Source organism: Protopterus annectens, chromosome 1.part1, assembly GCF_019279795.1.
Source record: "Protopterus annectens isolate FY-2018-M chromosome 1.part1, PAN1.0, whole genome shotgun sequence".
Taxonomy (NCBI): domain Eukaryota; kingdom Metazoa; phylum Chordata; order Ceratodontiformes; family Protopteridae; genus Protopterus; species Protopterus annectens.
The window spans coordinates 1,145,810,694-1,145,827,681 of NC_056726.1; the positions used below are offsets into that span (position 1 = coordinate 1,145,810,694).

At 38.1% G+C, this 16,988-nt stretch overlaps 1 protein-coding gene across 1 annotated transcript in view; it reads right to left on the minus strand.

Moving 5' to 3' along the window:
* The window catches only part of LOC122815774 (scavenger receptor cysteine-rich type 1 protein M130-like), a 363,665-nt gene that overhangs the window by 217,919 nt on the left and 128,758 nt on the right, over window positions 1-16,988 (minus strand). The window contains exon 5 of the mRNA XM_044088544.1: window positions 7,245-7,577. Within this exon, the coding sequence (XP_043944479.1) occupies window positions 7,245-7,577 (333 nt within the window). The remainder of the gene's footprint in view (window positions 1-7,244; window positions 7,578-16,988) is intronic.

Genomic DNA, 16,988 nt, shown 5'->3' on the forward strand with positions numbered 1-16,988 from the left:
TGTGCACACCTATGAACCTATGAACAAGACCTTCTATAATTATGTAAAGAAACTCCACGGCAATACCCAGATTTGCTCTGAGCTACTGCGCAATGGTACCTCCTATACCAAGCCAACAGATATTGCCAATATACTGGCCGAAAGATTTAGTGCCAACTTTACCCCTTTCTCCCCCCCAAAGGACCAATCACAATACCAGTAGATTTTAAGTGATCAAAATAAGTCCCAAATAAAGCCCTATCAGAAGAACCAATAATAATGTTTTTTCTGATGACTGAAGGATAAAAGTCAAAAATACATCAAAAGCATCATAGACCTTGTTGCGACATGTAAAATATCCAGATTTGCTCTGAGCTACTGCACAATGGCACCTCCTGTACCGAGCCAACAGATATTGCCAGTATACTGGCTGACAGATTCAGTGCCAACTTTACCCCCCTCCCCCCAAAGGACCAATCACAATACCAGTAGATTGCCTGTCACCCAGTATTACTGCTGCACCGATTAAACAGCACTGTCCAAGGTCAAGAATATAGCTTCTATGGGACCTGGCAATATCCCTGGCTGTTCAATCAGAGCCTCGCCTCAGGCTTTGTCCCTACCGAATGGAGCACTGCTACAGTCACCCCTCTCCACAAAGGAGGAGTAGATTCAGACCCTGGGAGCTATCTCCCCATTAGCCTGATGAGTCTGATATGCAAAGCTATGGAACGCATGGTAATGGACCTAATAAACAAGGATATAGGGAATCTCCAAATTCTGAATCCCACATAGAGTTTGGTTTTGTGAAGGATAAATCATGCCTGCTCAACTTGTTGACTTCTTTGAGTCAGTCACTAGAGCTGTGAATGAAGGCAAGGAGGTTCATACAGCCTACCTTAATCTGGCCATGGCCTTTGATACCATTTCCCATTCAGGAATCATAGAAAAACTCACTAGGCTAGACATCAATCCCTATATCACTAGTTGGGTTGCAAACTGGCTAACAGATAGAACCCACAGTGTGAAAGTTGCTGACTCCAAGTCAGACTGCCGGCCAGTCACGAGTGGAGTCCCACATGGTTTGGTCCTGGGGCCTCTCCTGAGGCGCAGGTTCATAACCCAGAGACTGCCCATGCTATGCAACAGACTTCCCATACATGTTAAGCAGAGCAACTCACTGGCCCTCTTGAAGAGAATTCTTGATGAGTGGATGGGAAATAGAAAATTCACCCTGGGGATCTCTCCAGTGGCTCTACTCGACCGAGGCTCTGCGAACTAAGGTTGGGTGGCATGATGCCAGGGTAATCCTATGGGCTAGGCTTGTAAAGGCTCCAGGGCCATTAGCCTTGTACACACCTATGAACCTATGAACCTATAGTCCTGACAACCAACCTTGCCAGCTGAGATGAATATTGGCGCACTCCTTTTTGTTCTGATTATAATGATGTGATGTCCCTCATATATGAAGATTAAATGAAGAAATAGGTATGACACTGCGAATAAATGTCCTTCAACACATATGAATAATTAAGTAAAATAAAACAAACAGTGCAAAGATGACACACTGCAGCAGGAAAATTAAAAATAAAATATATATTTTAATGGTTAGCGTTTTGCACCCAGAAATATGGTGCTTCATCATTGCTTCTCATATACACCAAACAAAATCTAATAAAAAAGTAATACCATGTTTAAGGACTTTTCCATATGGCAGCTGTGGTGCATTGACCAATTTTTTTGCTTCAAGCAACTTCGACTGCATATCAGCTCCTCTCCTCCCAGAAATACATCTGTGAATCTTTTAGGGCTCTCTAAAATGTTTTAAACAACTACATTCATCTTCTTCTTCTTCTTCTTTCGGCTTTTCCCAGTTAGGGGTTGCCACAGCAGATCATCTGTCCGCTCACGATTGGCAGTGGAGTTTTTACAGTGTTGAGTTGCCAGCCCGGCGCCCAACCTTCCACAGAAGGCCCATACATGCGCACACTCACACCTAGGGCCAATTTAGAGTATCCAAGCCACATACTGTATGTCTTTGGGATGTGGGAGGAAACCGGAGCACCCGGAGGAAACCCATGCGACCACAGGGAGGACATGCAGACTCCACACAGAAGGCACCCCAGCCGAGAATCGAACCAGAGAACCTCTTGCTGTGAGGCGGCAATGCTAACCACTGCACCACCGTGGCCGCCCTTAAACAACTACATTCATAAAATCTTAAAATGAGGCAAAGATATAATGGACATTTTTGCAATTAACCAAATGGTGAAGCTGCAAAATCAACAAATTGTATAATTAAAAGAAAAGAGCATCCAAAGCCTTCAGTCTTTACCCAGACCAGCACACTAAGGCTTGAGTCAAAACCATACACAAAAAAAAATCACTGAAACAGTAAAAAGAAAAAATAAAATTGTAGTACAACCTGCTGACAGAACAGATGATAACATGGGTATCAATAATAAAGTCTTCTACAACCTCATCTGAAAAATGAAGCTGAAGGATCAAGAATACAATGTGCTAGACCAAAATGTTGTCACCATAATAGAGCTGACAGATAACAGTTACTTGATATACTATCATGTGGAGCAGAAGCAAATTTCAGGTCACAGACAGGAATGCCATCTACTTTGCTTATCTATAAGAAAACCCCACTCAGAATCACATTTGGAAGCATCACCTCAGTCAATGTCATCATTAAGGTCAAGAACACTGATTCTTTGGGACCAGATGAAGAAATTTTAGATCTATGGGATCAGATGAGGTACTGGAAAGATTATTTGTACTAACGTAAACTAGTATATTGCTTTATGTGCATTTTTAACAGAGCATTAAATCTGTCTGTTTCTGTGGAATCTGGAAGCAGCATATTGTACTCCGATAGGTGCGGTTCATTCATAGACCACATAATTAGAGGACAATGAAGATTCCAAACATATTTTGTAAGCTGGTAGAGAGAAATGTCTTGGAACTTCTTCAGGTAGACATCAGAATCCTCCTTCACTGTGATTTAATCCTGTATTCCTTTTTTCAAAGTTAGGTCTTATATGCTTAACCTCATACATTTTGTTTCAAGAGGTTGACTACATCCATGGAAAAAGACTACTCAGCAGATGGGCAGACAGAAAAATATCTGCTTAATATGACATGGCTAAAGTGTGTGACACTACACCTCACATTGAAATGACCTAGTTTGCAGATGACTGCAAATAAACTCCCCAAGTGATGTAGACATCCTACAGGAAGGCCTCACTGAGACCAATGACTGGTGTCAAAATCATGGCCTTAAGCTTAATGCCAAAAAATGCGTCATCATCCCCTTTGGGAAAAACCCAATTCCCACTAATTACTACATTGATGGGAGCCCACTGAACACTGAAGGTGTTATAAGAGATTTGGGGGCACAGGTTGACAGCAACCTCTCCTTCGACCACCACATTATCACTGTGGTCAGAAAGTCCTTCTATGTGACAAATCTCATTACCAAGGATTTTGCATCCAGGAAGAAAGAGGTCATCAACTTTCTCTCTATTCTTCCCTTATTAGGCCAGTCATTGAGTATAATGCTCCATTTGGCATGAACCTCACTAGACACATGCAACAGCTGGACAGGCCACAAAAGTACCTCATGAAGAGGATCCTAGACCTTAAACAAATGTCCTACATGGACAGACTCAAAAGACTACAGCTATTCTCTGTCTCATATCGTCTACATAGAGGCGATCTCTGCTTGACTTACAAAGCCAAGTCTGACTCAGCTCTGTCAGAAATGCTACATCTAAAGAAATCCCAATCCCTCCGCACCACACGATCCAGAGACCTCAACCTCATTACCACAATCAACAGAACATGATGGAGGGACAGGTTCATAACCCAGAGACTCTGGTATAAACTTCCCATACATGTCAAGCAGAGCACCTCACTGGCCCTCTTCAACAGAAATCTTGATGAGTGGATAAGAAATAGAAAGTTCACACCAGGGATCACTCCAGTGGCTCTGCTTGATAGAGACACTGAGAACTAATGATAGGCAGCACAATGCCAGGGCACGTCTGTGGGCTAGGCTTGTAAAGGCCCTAGAGCCATTAGCCTAGTACACACATATGAACCTATGAACCTATAAACTCTGGGATCTAAAGATAAAACTATAACATCCTGGATCCATAATTGACTACATGATCATACAGCATAGGTAAGTATAAGAAGACACCTATCCTTACCATTCCATGTCAAAGGTGGTGTCCCTCAAAGTTCCAGCCTGTGAAACCTTATTTTTGACATTATTTTATCAGACATCAAAATTACACCATTGTATGGCTTACCAAATATGTAGATGACGTCACAGTTGGAAGCAATGACCTTAACTCATCTTATCACCTCCCTTCAAACAGTGCTTAGCATTATTGAAGAAGAGTGCAGTGCAAATGACCTTGCCTGCTGTTTAGCAATGCAACACACTGACATTTAGAAAGAAAAAACATAGCAACATTTTGTACTGCTGATGTGCAGCAACTGAAATTGAATAAAGTGTTGAAATATGTTGGTTTCCTTGTAGATGCTGACTTTTTATTTGCCACCAATTTAGATGATAATTACTGTACCAATAAAGCATTCGGAGTTCCTCATCTGATCCTGTATGAAGCCAAAAACTGTAGCAATAGGTAACTGTATACAACTCTTACCAAGCCAGTTATAGAAGTCTGTGAATAGATATAGGACCCGTGCAGGGAATATTAGTAATAAAAAGATATATTTTGTCACTACTTATAATATTTATAGTGCTGAGTTAGTAAAAATCTTAAGATACTACTGGCCATTCTTATATAAGGGGAAGTCTGGGGTTACAAATTTACCTGACTCCTTTACTGTCTCCTAGAAGACAGACAGAAATATAAAAGACATGGTTGTTCATAATTTGTTCTCCATGCCTACTGAAATTTTAACTATTCCTTTACAAAATTATGGTACATTTCCCTGTGGTAAATGCTCATCTGTAGTCATGTGGTCAGGACTTTTGATAAAATAAATGGCATTTTTTTTCAGCCTAGGGCTATTTTCTCCTGTGCATCTAAGGGAGTGGTTTATTGACTCTCATGCCCTTGTGGTTTCTTCTATATAGGAGAAACCAAAAGAATGTTTAAAATCAGAGTCCGCGAGCATGTTAGAGACATTAAGAATCAAAATTTGGATAGCCCTGTGGCATCACATTTTCATGCAGTACACTTGGGGTCTTGTACCAGTTTAAAAGAATGTATTGTAGAACAAATTTTGGTTAAGGATGATGTTGCACTTAAAAATAAACTGTTATATAAAGAAGCAGTCTGTATTTTAAAGTTTGTCACTTTGCTGCGTCATGGTTTAAAGAACTTGAGTGGAAGGCTTTTGTGCACTAACTGTTAATTATTAGTTTGTGTTTAATTGTTTTAGTTAATTGATTAATGATGTGATATTTGTTATTTAAGTGTAGCTTGTGCTGCTGTGATATTAACTCTGTGAAACGCTTGCTAGCTGAGCCGCAGGATTGTTAAACAACTCTGGATTTTATGCTTCTGCAGTTGTTTTTCGCTTTCTCTGCGTTTTTTTTTTATTTTGTTGTCTATAGAATGTTTTGCACCCTTTTCTGCAACCTACTCAGAAACCATCTGGTGCAGCTAAAAAAGATACAATGTTACCTCACAAATATTATTAAAGGTCTTAAAGGTTTGGCTAATACCTAGAGACCGCATCATCACACTCTCAATATCTGCAGCCTACAGGCTTTTTAGAGGAGATATGTGCCTGATATATAGAATATTATTATAGTCCCTCCCTGTTTAAAATCCTTTATATAGAATACCCACCCACCAGATGAACTAAACAGAACAGGCCACAACCTGATTAAAAATTAGTATCAATAGTACCATGAAATTTGACAACCTTATTTTTCAACAACCCACCCCTGCATCTATTAAAAAACTTCCCTTTCACTTAAACTCATCTCAATTTATACGTTCAAGAAGGAACTGAATGACAACATGGGCACCCAGAAGTTTCATCATTACATTTGGGGCATCATGCTTTATACTGGCCAGTAGACATTGAGGGTGTTAACCAGATTTAAGAGCCTGTAATCCTCTATTTGAGTGCTTTGATATGTAAAAGTTTCTCAATCACTGTTTCTTCTCAAAAGATTTAGTTATCATCTAATATGACTAGCTTAATAGCCTCAACTAGGGGTCACCATGACCAGTATGAACTCCCACATATTTCAATTGGTAGGGAAAGCTATCCCACATGTGCTTAGCTTTCATTTCTTACAGACCTCATGGCAAGTCTAGTGTTTCATGATATACAGACCAATGCTGTTTTGATCACAGCACTGAGAGGGCAACTTAGTTAAAAGGCACTAGTTTTTTTTAGAGTCAGTGTCATTTTAATGGATTGTTTATAGCCATATGACAGCAATGTTCTCAAAATTTTGAAGAAGACTAGCAAATGTGTTGCCAAGATCAAGAGCTCAAGAGGTAACACATTAGTCTATAGTGCTAGAATATCAGAAGGCTGTGGGTTTTGTTCCCACAACAGGTAGTTGGATTAATTTTCCAATATTGACACTTCAGTGCAGCATAACAGGGGTGCTGCACTCCTGAGAGTGCTGTCCTTTGGAAGGAATGTTAAACCAAGGTTCCATCTGCCCAAGCTGGTGGCAGCTCAGGTGAATGTAAAAGATCCTATGGCACCTATCAAAAAAGAGTAGGGCAATTTGGGAAAGTTCCCTGGTGCCCTGGCAAAACTTCTTATAGTCAGTATAAATACTACCTTGGTCTCCCCTGAAAATAGGCCATTGGCCTAGTGGGACTAACCCAGTCAGTAACATGGAAATAAATAAATAATGTAGATTTGTTACACAGAATTGCAATTTCTTGCTAACTAAATCAGCTTAACTTTTATTGAAGGCCTTTTCTCTCCATGCCCCTTCTGTAAATAATCTTTACCCAGAGAGCCTAGACACATAGATACAGAGATAGATAGACTGATAGACAGACATACAGACAGACAGAGAGACAGATAGATAGATAGACAGACATTTAACTTGTATGTTTAATTTAATGTATTATACAAGACACACACTCCATTAATTAAGATGAAATAGTTTATTCTAATGTATCAGACTCTTGGAACTGCACACTATTTTGCAGTAATTTTGCAAAGCATAGAAATTTGGACACAAAAAGAAAACTATAAATGACTAATGGAAGTACACAGGCTGTGGTATAAAACTGTACCTGTACACTTGACAGCTGCATCATTAGCGTGAGGATTTGTGTCAGGTGGTCCCAGTAATGTCAGCGGACACTGGCTCAGTGACGTCTCATTTCCATTGCAGTTGGCTTCAAACCATACAGGACCAGATCCTTTTCCATATTCTGAGTTGTTATATGCTGCAAGTGCAAAACCACATCCTAGATACCTGCATACAGTCCGTGCATCACTGATGTCCCAGTGACTTCCAGACACTGTACCCCAGGTAAGGTAGTTATAAGGATATACATCCAATCTGCCTGAGCAGTAGTTCTCTCCATCTAGAAGCCTTAAACTAAAATAACCCAAATCACCACCTGTAAGGAAAATATGCAAATTAATCATAATAGAATCCTACATGCAGCTTAACTTGACATCATATATATTTTACGAGTGTGACATTATGAAAAGTATTGCTATCATACATATTATGCATGTTTTATTATGACATTATCTTCCCTCTGTTAATATACACTTTTTAAAATATTCCATTTTAACTATATATATATAGGAACAAAAGCATTTACATAATAAGGCAAACAACTATTTACACATCTCTCTCTCTGTACATATATATGGTGCTTCAAGGATGTTTTGAATGATAAGATGTTACTGATACTCCTAACAGCTAATGGGAGTGCTTTCCATAGTTTGGCAATGGAGAGGGAGTAGAGCATATGACCTGCAAGGTGTTTAGGTTTGTCAACTTGCAGGAGTTGATTTTTGAATCCGAATGATCTATTAGGGTGGTAGTGAGTTAGAATGGAAGATAGGTTTGGGCATTCTAATGGGTAATAAATAATTTTGTGAGCTATAGACAGTTGTCGGTATGTTAGATGATGGGGGAGTTCAAGCCAGTTAAATGATTGTAAGGAAGTGCAGTGAGGGGGTGAGTATTTGGCATTGGTTGCAGATTTGGTCACTTTATTGTAACAGGCCTCAAGCTTATTTTTTAGGGATGATGAGATTTTAGTAAGGAGTGGGGCACCATATAAGAATGAAAGCAGGAGAAAAGTTAGAGTGTGGGTTTATTTGGTAGAGCAACTAAGAAAATGTTTATGTCTATAGAGAGATCCAAAGTTGTGGAGTGTCTTTTTTTATAGATGTATGGACATGGAAGTCAGAAGTAAGGTTTTTGTCTAGAATGACTCCCAGTAACTTTGTGAGGGTATTTATCTCTATGGTAGCTTTTTTCCAATATTTTATTAAGGATAAAATAAGAGAATAAACACTGTCTAATACATTGATTATACCAAGCAGACAACTTTTAACAACAATGAAACTAATTCAACTATTTACATTATTTACACAGGCCTGAAAAATGTTTGAATAGTACAGATATTTTAAGAAAAAAAGTTTCAGTAAAGCAAACAAATAATAGTTAAATGGGGTTAAACATCAGTTCAAAAGTCAATTAGGTTTGAAACCTTTGCCCATGGATTGTTAGTAAAACTCTTTGGATATATTCTAAGCTCTTTAGTTCAGACTTCCTTGTTTATGGTTTCTTCTAGTAAGGAAATAAATTCACCAAGACTGTGAGAGGTGGTAGAGGTCCATTTCCTTGCAATACATTCCTGGCTATTGCTAATATTGTCCATAATAAATATGAATCTGATTTATTCAAAGAAAAGGTTTCATCAACATTAAGAAAAAATAATGTTTTAGTTAAAGTGAAGTTATCTGAAAATAAAGGTGAAAGAAAATGATCAATATCTCTCCAAAAATTCCTTAGTTTAGAGCAATCATAGAAAAATCTGCATTACATGGTATTAGACATCTCCAGCAGATTATGTTATTCGATTTTTTTGAATTTAGCAATTTTGTTAGGAGTAAAAAGTGTTCTGTGTAAATACTTTCAAGTAAATGCACTCCCAATATTGACCCCAAGAAGTGAATTTTACTGAAGATAGAATTTTATTTATTTATTTATTTTGCCTGGGAGAGACTATGAGGTAGGCCTTTAGTCATAGTGTTCCATTGCTTAGTTGTTAAAATGGACCTGTAAGTTAACAAAAAATTGTGTATAATGTGGATACTAAATTGTCAAACTGTTGATCATTGAATAATATTTCAGATATGAGAGTGATTAAGGGAGGTTGATTTAAATATGAAGAGTTTGGAATAATTCTTCATAGGTCTTGAGAATAAGCAATTACACTTTGTAATAATAACCAGTCTTTGTGATGATAAGTTATTTACTTTCCCATTCATTAAAGATTTTAATGTGAAGTTTATCCGCAAAGTTTTCTGTGATTTTAAAGGGGATTATTAGGTCAAACCAGGATTTCATATCTGCATTTGAGTATATTATTTTTCTAAAATTGTTAATAATGTTATTAGATAGTTTAGTTTCATGGGTTCTGTTACATTATATTGAACAGTGTGACTAAGAAGAAACCAAAACCTATTGGAGGGATGCTTGGAAGGAATTTTACATGACATGTGTTTTCATTCTATGATATAGCAATATGGAGATCTTTCCAATTTCAGCTGTAATTTGAGTCGGTCCAATTTAATGTGCTTTTAAGTAATGATGCTTTGATATATGTTTCCAAGTCAGGGAATCTTAAACCACCACTCTATGGGAGTTTTGTTATTGGATTATACAATAAAATCTGTTTTATCTATGGAGGTACTTTTCTTGGGAGTAAATAGTAGTTTATTTGTTTGGGGTGTTTAGAGACAGGTGGTTGTATATCATCCAGGTTTTGGTAGAAGTAAAAGCATTTTGGGTGATATGTAGAAGTTCTGTAAAAGAGTTGGCAGTAGAGAAGATGGCAGAATCATATGTGTATTGAACTAATGTAAGACTGGAGTGAAAGTCATTGGCAAAAATACTAAAGAGAAGCGGACCTAAGATAGAGCCTTGGGGGATACCTGTGGAAGTTTCAAGGAAAGGAGAGAAAGAGTTATGTCATTTAGTAGACTGTTGCCTATTGTTTAGGCAGTTGATAAACCAGTTAAGGGTTTGGGAGGAGATGCCTAGGTTAGAGTGCTTGGCAAGTAGTAGAGAGTGGGAAATAGTATCAAATACTTTGGATAGGTAAAAAGAGTGAAGTATCTATTTTTCTGGCATCTTGAACATGATTGACTATATCTTTGAATTATATAAGTGTGGTTATTGTGCTGTGACCTGGCCTGAAACCATACTGAGTTGGGGACAGGAGATGATTTAGAGGTAGATAGCTAAGAAGTTGATAACAGATACGTTTTTCCAGGATTTTAGTGAGTAGGGAGAGTATAGCAATGGGTCAAAGTTTGAGATATCAGTGCTATTACCACCATTATGGAGGGGTTGACTGTAAGCTTTTTGTTATAGACAGCAGGTACATAGGCTTCCTGGATAGAACTGTTAATGAGTATGCTGAGAGGATAGGCAATGGCTTTTGCAGATATTTGAAGGTATTTAGGGGTAGTTTGTCAGGGGTATTAGAGCCAGGTTTCAATTTGAGAAGTTTTTGGATGGTGGCAGTGGGAATAGGAGAGAAGGAAAAGCTAGATAAGGGACAAATAGTAGTATTTTGGGTGGTGGGATGTGGTGGAAGGGAGTTAGGGTAGCTGTTGATATGAGGAAATGTTGCTGCAAGGTTTGATATTGCATTGATGAAATGGGAGTTGAAGAGGGAGGCTATATCACTAGGTGTCTTGTCTGGATATGGGCAGGGTTGTTTATGGTGCCAGGATTTAGCAGAGATGAAACAGAGTTCCAAAAAATTTGAGGGTTTTGCTTATAATTCCTTTGGAGGCCAAGGTAGTGCATTTTTGTCATTGTTGATTAACCATTTTGCTTAATTCCAAAGCTGTCAGAAGTGTAAGAGATCAGAGGGATTTTTGTTTCTATTCTATTTTTTCCAGGCTTTGTCCCTATCTGCCATGATTTGTTTGGTGGCTATAGAGATCCATATGGCATGATTAGTTTTTACTCTCTTGTGTCTTACTGGGGCAAAGTTATTTAGGATGTCCCAAAAAGTAGATCTGAAGAACTTTAGTATATTCCAATTAATTTTTGATAACATTTCTTTTAGGGTTGTAGGATTAAAATTAACTAGGTTTCGTATATATTTATATTGGTGCTGACATGGCTTTGAGTATTTTTTTTGTAGGATATAGGCTGGGAGGTGGTCATCATTACCATAGGAGAGTGTGCCTGCTGCTGAGATTTTGTTTGAGTCAGAGACTAATATCCACTCAAGGATTGATCCACCATATTTGTTTTTGTTAGTTCTAGCTATGTCTGTAATTAGTTGAGTAAAGTTAAATAGAATGATATTTAGTGATGGAGATTGATTTGAGATGTCTGACCAGTTTATGTTTATATCATCAAAGATAATTGTTTCATTTTTATATTGTTTAATATCCAGGCAAGTATTATTTCTAGCAGGGGAATGTTATTTCCAGGGGGGATATATAGAGCTATGGTACATAGATTCTTGGGCTTGTTTATTCTTAAAAATGATATAAGTATTTCAGCTGTAGAAAATTGTGGGATTGGCTTAGAATAAGGTACAATAGAGTAGGTACTTGGGTAAAGTATTGCAATACCCCCTCTTCTTTTTGTGAAGTCTATCAGCCCTAAGACAAGCATAACCTAGGGGAAGAAATGTGCTGCTCCTTATATCTGGTTTCACCTAAGTTTCAGTTATTGCTATTATGTCTGGTTTATTGAGAGTTATCCAGGCATGGAATTCTGATATTTTGTTTCCTATACTTTGCAGGTTAAGGGCTGTGATATTAAGTGTTTTGCATGAGTTGGAGGAGTTGAAAGTAAAAGGGTCAGGTCCTGGGTTTGGGTAGATGTCCTCGCACTGGATTAGTTTAGATTGCCTGTAAGGGTAGGTGATCGATAGCCAATTTATTTTTCGGTAGTTGGTAACAGGTATGTGGGTGAGGGTCAGTTTTCCTAAGGAAAATAACTTAAATTTGGTATAAAGCATTATGCTGAATGTAAATAGACTGGGGATATATCAGAGTAGCTTGAGAGAGGTAAAGATTGAGTGGAGATTGTGGATACAATCATAAAAGCTGTATAGGTAGTGTGTAATGATGTTAGGTGAGTTAGGATACAGAGACTTGGGCTGAGGAGTAGAAGAAGGGGGAGAGGAGAACTGGTGAGAGACATAGTATATAGAGTAAGGGACATATTATTCAGAAGGTAAGATAGCAATAGTTATGAAGTTATGAAGTGAGGGTGTGTGTTTGATTAGGTATGACTAGATAGGGTATGAGAACATAGTGAGGTATAAACGATTGGGTGAGAGATAAGAGTAATTTAGAGATGTTTCTGATTGGGTAACGATTATGGGTTGGAAGGGTTTTGCTATGTATAAATGTATTTGATGCATGGGGTAGGTGGGAATGGGGGTAGGGTAGGGGAGCGGAGTGAGCCCAAGTGCAGCGAGGGTGAATGAAGTGGGTCAGAAAAGATGGAGACTAGCACAAAAAACAATCAGAATTCAGGTAAGCTTGCTGAATAGAATCCCAAGATGTGTATATGCACTTTCATTGTTTATTAATTGTGCTGGTTTCTTTTTAGAAGTAAAAGACATGCTATTGTAAAGTCTCACAAATACACCAATAAAGTACACTAAGAAAAGAAACACAACACATTTTGGCACTCCCTATGGTGTTATTAAAGGATTTTTGCAGGGCAACCCCCATGCACTGCCATTCCCTGCTGGAAATTTACTCCAAAATCAGTATACTGTATCTCCTAGTAAGGAATACTTCAACTAATGTCTGAGTTCATAATGAATTATCGCTGGTGAGTTTGATCACAAAACAAAACATATAACAAACTCAGCAGTGATTACAATTAACTGCTGAAAAAAATCATTGCAAAAACCTAATCACAAATGGAAACCAATAGGTTACATTTGCAATTAGCAAAAGTAAAACTAAAAACAACTGTCTACATGGGGGCTTTGTTCCCTTCCCAGTGCTCCCAGAAATTAAATATAGCAACTCCAGGGTTACACAAACTTGAAGAAAGGGTGAAAATCCTTGACTTATATAACAGCTGATTAAATGAACTTCAATCATTGCATAATCTGACAAACTGAACCAGCAAAGAAAAACACCAGCAGTTCAGTAAGTCATAAAATGCTTGCAATGATAACTCATGTCATACTTATTTTTAGAAATGGACATTTTCATTACTAACACCCCTGGGCGGGAGTTAAATTACACATTAACACACACCCTGTCAGGCACTATTGCTTGCATATACATGGGTGTATATCACTTTGTCAAAAATTCAACTTGTCTAAACTCAGGTCATCAAAACTCAGCTCTCACTGAATTTATTTTATCTAAATCAGCAAATGTAAAATAAAAATCATAACAGATGTTTTTGGACATCAATGCACTCCACTATCCTCCAAGTAACAGCAAACAAGATAAAAACAAAAAACAAATTGGTAAAGCAAATAAGAAAAGCAGAATTGAATAAGTATTTAGTGCTTTTATTCCAAAAGTGTATACAGAAACTTCATCAGAATGAATACACAAGCAAATCAGGTAACCATTTAAAGGTAGTACATTTCATATGACCAAGCACAAGTCATATGCTATAAAGTCATTCAGTAGTAAATCTTAAAATCTCTGTAGTGCATTAATTTAGTTTACTTGCAAACTCAGTTGTCTAAAGCTACCTTAGTGGATGGGAGTGGTAGGGTGAGTGAGTTTCTGCTTTAATAATTTGAGCAAGAGTAGCAAAGACTATGTTCAGGTTGGAAGGGTTACATTTATGAGTAAAGTGAGGAGGAGTCAGGGCAGGAAGTGAGGTAAGTGCTGGTGCAGGACAGTTTAAGATTTATATGTCTAGGTTGGGTTTAGCCATGTCTCTGTTGAGTTTTGATTGAAGAAACCAGTGTTTTGGATGTGGAGAGCAACCAGGTGCTTGTATAGTTACTCAAACATCTAGAGGAAAGGTCTGCAGTGTTTATTATACTAAACAGTACCACAGTGATGAAACAAAAGATATGGAAGGGAAACTATGTTGATGTATTTACTTCATTAATGCGGATGGTGTGCAGAGGTTGGTTGAGCAGAAGGGACGGGAACTAAGGATTTGGTGGCACGTTTGGCTAGGAAGAGGCCAGGTAAATTTAGGGTTTGAACCTAGAAAAACTGAGCATTGGGTTTTGTTTTTATATGGCAGTGGTCTCAGAGAAAGATATGTCTCAATCCCTGCCCCTGTTAGCATATTTCCTTATAATTTGGGAGGCACAGAGGCTATGAGCTTGTAGTGTCTGGCTGTTGTATGACCAGCATTTTTATAAACAAAAATCAGTTGACAAGACCTTGTGTTGGGAAGTAAGGCATGATGACATCTGGTTGGTAATGATGTTGGACAGTGTATGGGGATGAGGTAGGTAGATGAGAAAATCTGGGGACAGTTTAGGGACTTGTTGAGCTTTGAATATTAGTAGAAGTTTTTGCCAAGTCTGTAGATTTTACCATGTATATTCTGCTTGGGGAGGTAATCACACAGCAGTTAAGTCCTGGCACAAGGAAAGTGGATTTGGGCAATCTTCTTCACTGATGACACAGGATGAGGTCAGGCATTTTAATGCATGACAGTCTATTCTCAGAGACAGAGGCAATTTTCATGGGTAAACAGGAATGATGCCTTTTTGAAGGCAGCCAGTGAGGTGGTCTTTCTCACTCACCTATTAATGTGCAGGAGCTGGTGATACTGTTAGGTGGTTTTCCTGATGCTGAAGTAGCTCAGGAATTAATTGAAGGTTTCACTTGAGGGTTTCTATTAAGTTGAGGGTAGGGAGTCAGGCACAGGAGGAGCCCCATGCCGCAATCTGAAATCAGTCAAAGTCAAGGAAAGCATTATTCTGAAGTTGTTGGCAGAGAAAGTGGTGGCTGAGAGATGGCTAGGCCCCTCTGAGGTGATATGTTTCCATAGTTATCACTTTTCTCTATTTGGGTATAGTGCTGAAGAAGCCAGGTGAGTTAAGGCTGATTAATAATTTATGTTACTCAGACAGGGATTTAGTAAATGATTTTATTTTTAGATTGGATGCCCAAATGCAGTATGCCTCCATGGATAATGCAGTGCACCATATCAGAGAACTGCAGGAACCCTGGTTGGTAAAATGGGATACTGAGGCAGCCTTTCATCTTTTACTAATCAGGGAGGAGAACTAGTCATTGCCTGGTATGTGAGTAGGTGGGAAGTATTACTTTGATAAGGCAATGTCAATGGGTGTGCAGTTGTTTTTGCTACATTCTAAGTTGGGCAATACACAGGATTTGTCAGAGCAGGGTTTTGAGTCAATAGGTGGTCCATTATTTGGATGACTTTTTATTGACTGGTGAAGGCAGGGATGGAGCTGAGTCAGGGATGATGGCATTTAAGATGTGTAAGGACATGGGTGTGCCACTAGTTTTGGACAAGCTTGATGCTTGAATCCGGTGTTGACATTTTGGGGGCTGACAGTAGATGGACAGAGGCATTTATTTTGTTTGCCACATGACAAATTAAATAAGTTGAGGGAGGAGATTGAGTGGGTCACAGGGAAAGGGAGATGAAAGTTAGTGTTACGATGGAGTTGCTTGGTTTGATGCATTTTGTATGCAGGACGATAGGTCCAGGTAGGACTTTTTCTAGGTTAATTGTTAATTTGTTGAAATGATATGGAACTAAGTAACATTGAGTTAGGGTTAATCAGCTGGTGAAAGAAGATTTGAGGTTATGGATGCTGTTTTAGTCAAGTTGTAATGCTATGTCTTTTTGTCAGGAGGAGTGGCTGATAGATTTGGTGCTATTTTGTTTACAGATGCATCAGGACCCCTTGGTATGGGTCATACTTTGATGGTGAGTGGTTTGCAGTGAGTTGGCCTGCAGAGTGGCCAGATGCAGAAGGGATATGTGATGTGAAATGTTTAGAGCTGATGTCAATTTGGGTGACATCAGTAGTCTGGAAAGAGAGATTGCAGAATAGGAGAATAATTTTTTTCTTTCTGATAATAAGGTAGTTGTGCAGATTTTAACAAGGAAAATGTATATGAATTCATATTGTTTTAGTCTATCAAGTGAAGAGCAGTGAAAGTGTCTCTGTCTGAATATTTCTGTCCCTGATTTCAAAGAGATGTGTCTAATTTGTAATGAAACAGAGTCAAAATTTTGTGGGATATCCTCCTGCCATTGCTCCCAATACTGATTATTATGCATTTCTTGCTGTTATATAGGGCAGATAGAGACTCTTCTGGATGCTTTATGTTGTGGATAGATTTGAATTCTTAATTCATCAAGGGTGTTTTTATCTATTATTATTTGATTATTTCTAGTGATTGGGTTTTCATGAATGCTACGCTGTTTAATGGAGGTGGTTAGAGGAAAAAAGAGATAGGAGTTCTTAATTCATCAAAGCTGTTTTTATCTAGCAGTTTATTATTTTTACTCATTGGACTTGATCTTTCAATGAATGTTACACTGTTTAATGGGGGTATGAATTCTTAATTCAGCAAGGATGTTTTTATCTATTATTTGAATGAATGCTATTTTATAAAGAATTTTCTGAGAATGGTTTGGTAGCAAAAAGATCATCATATATTTGCTTTGCATCCTTTGCTCTAATGTACATCTGTTAATTTCCATTTGCATCGGTTACTTCCTAAGTGCAATTTGTACAGTAGTGTTTTTTCTCTGATGACTTGTAGAATGGTACTTTTTATATATATTTTGTTGGAGAATAGGGAGGGAGGGAGATGGG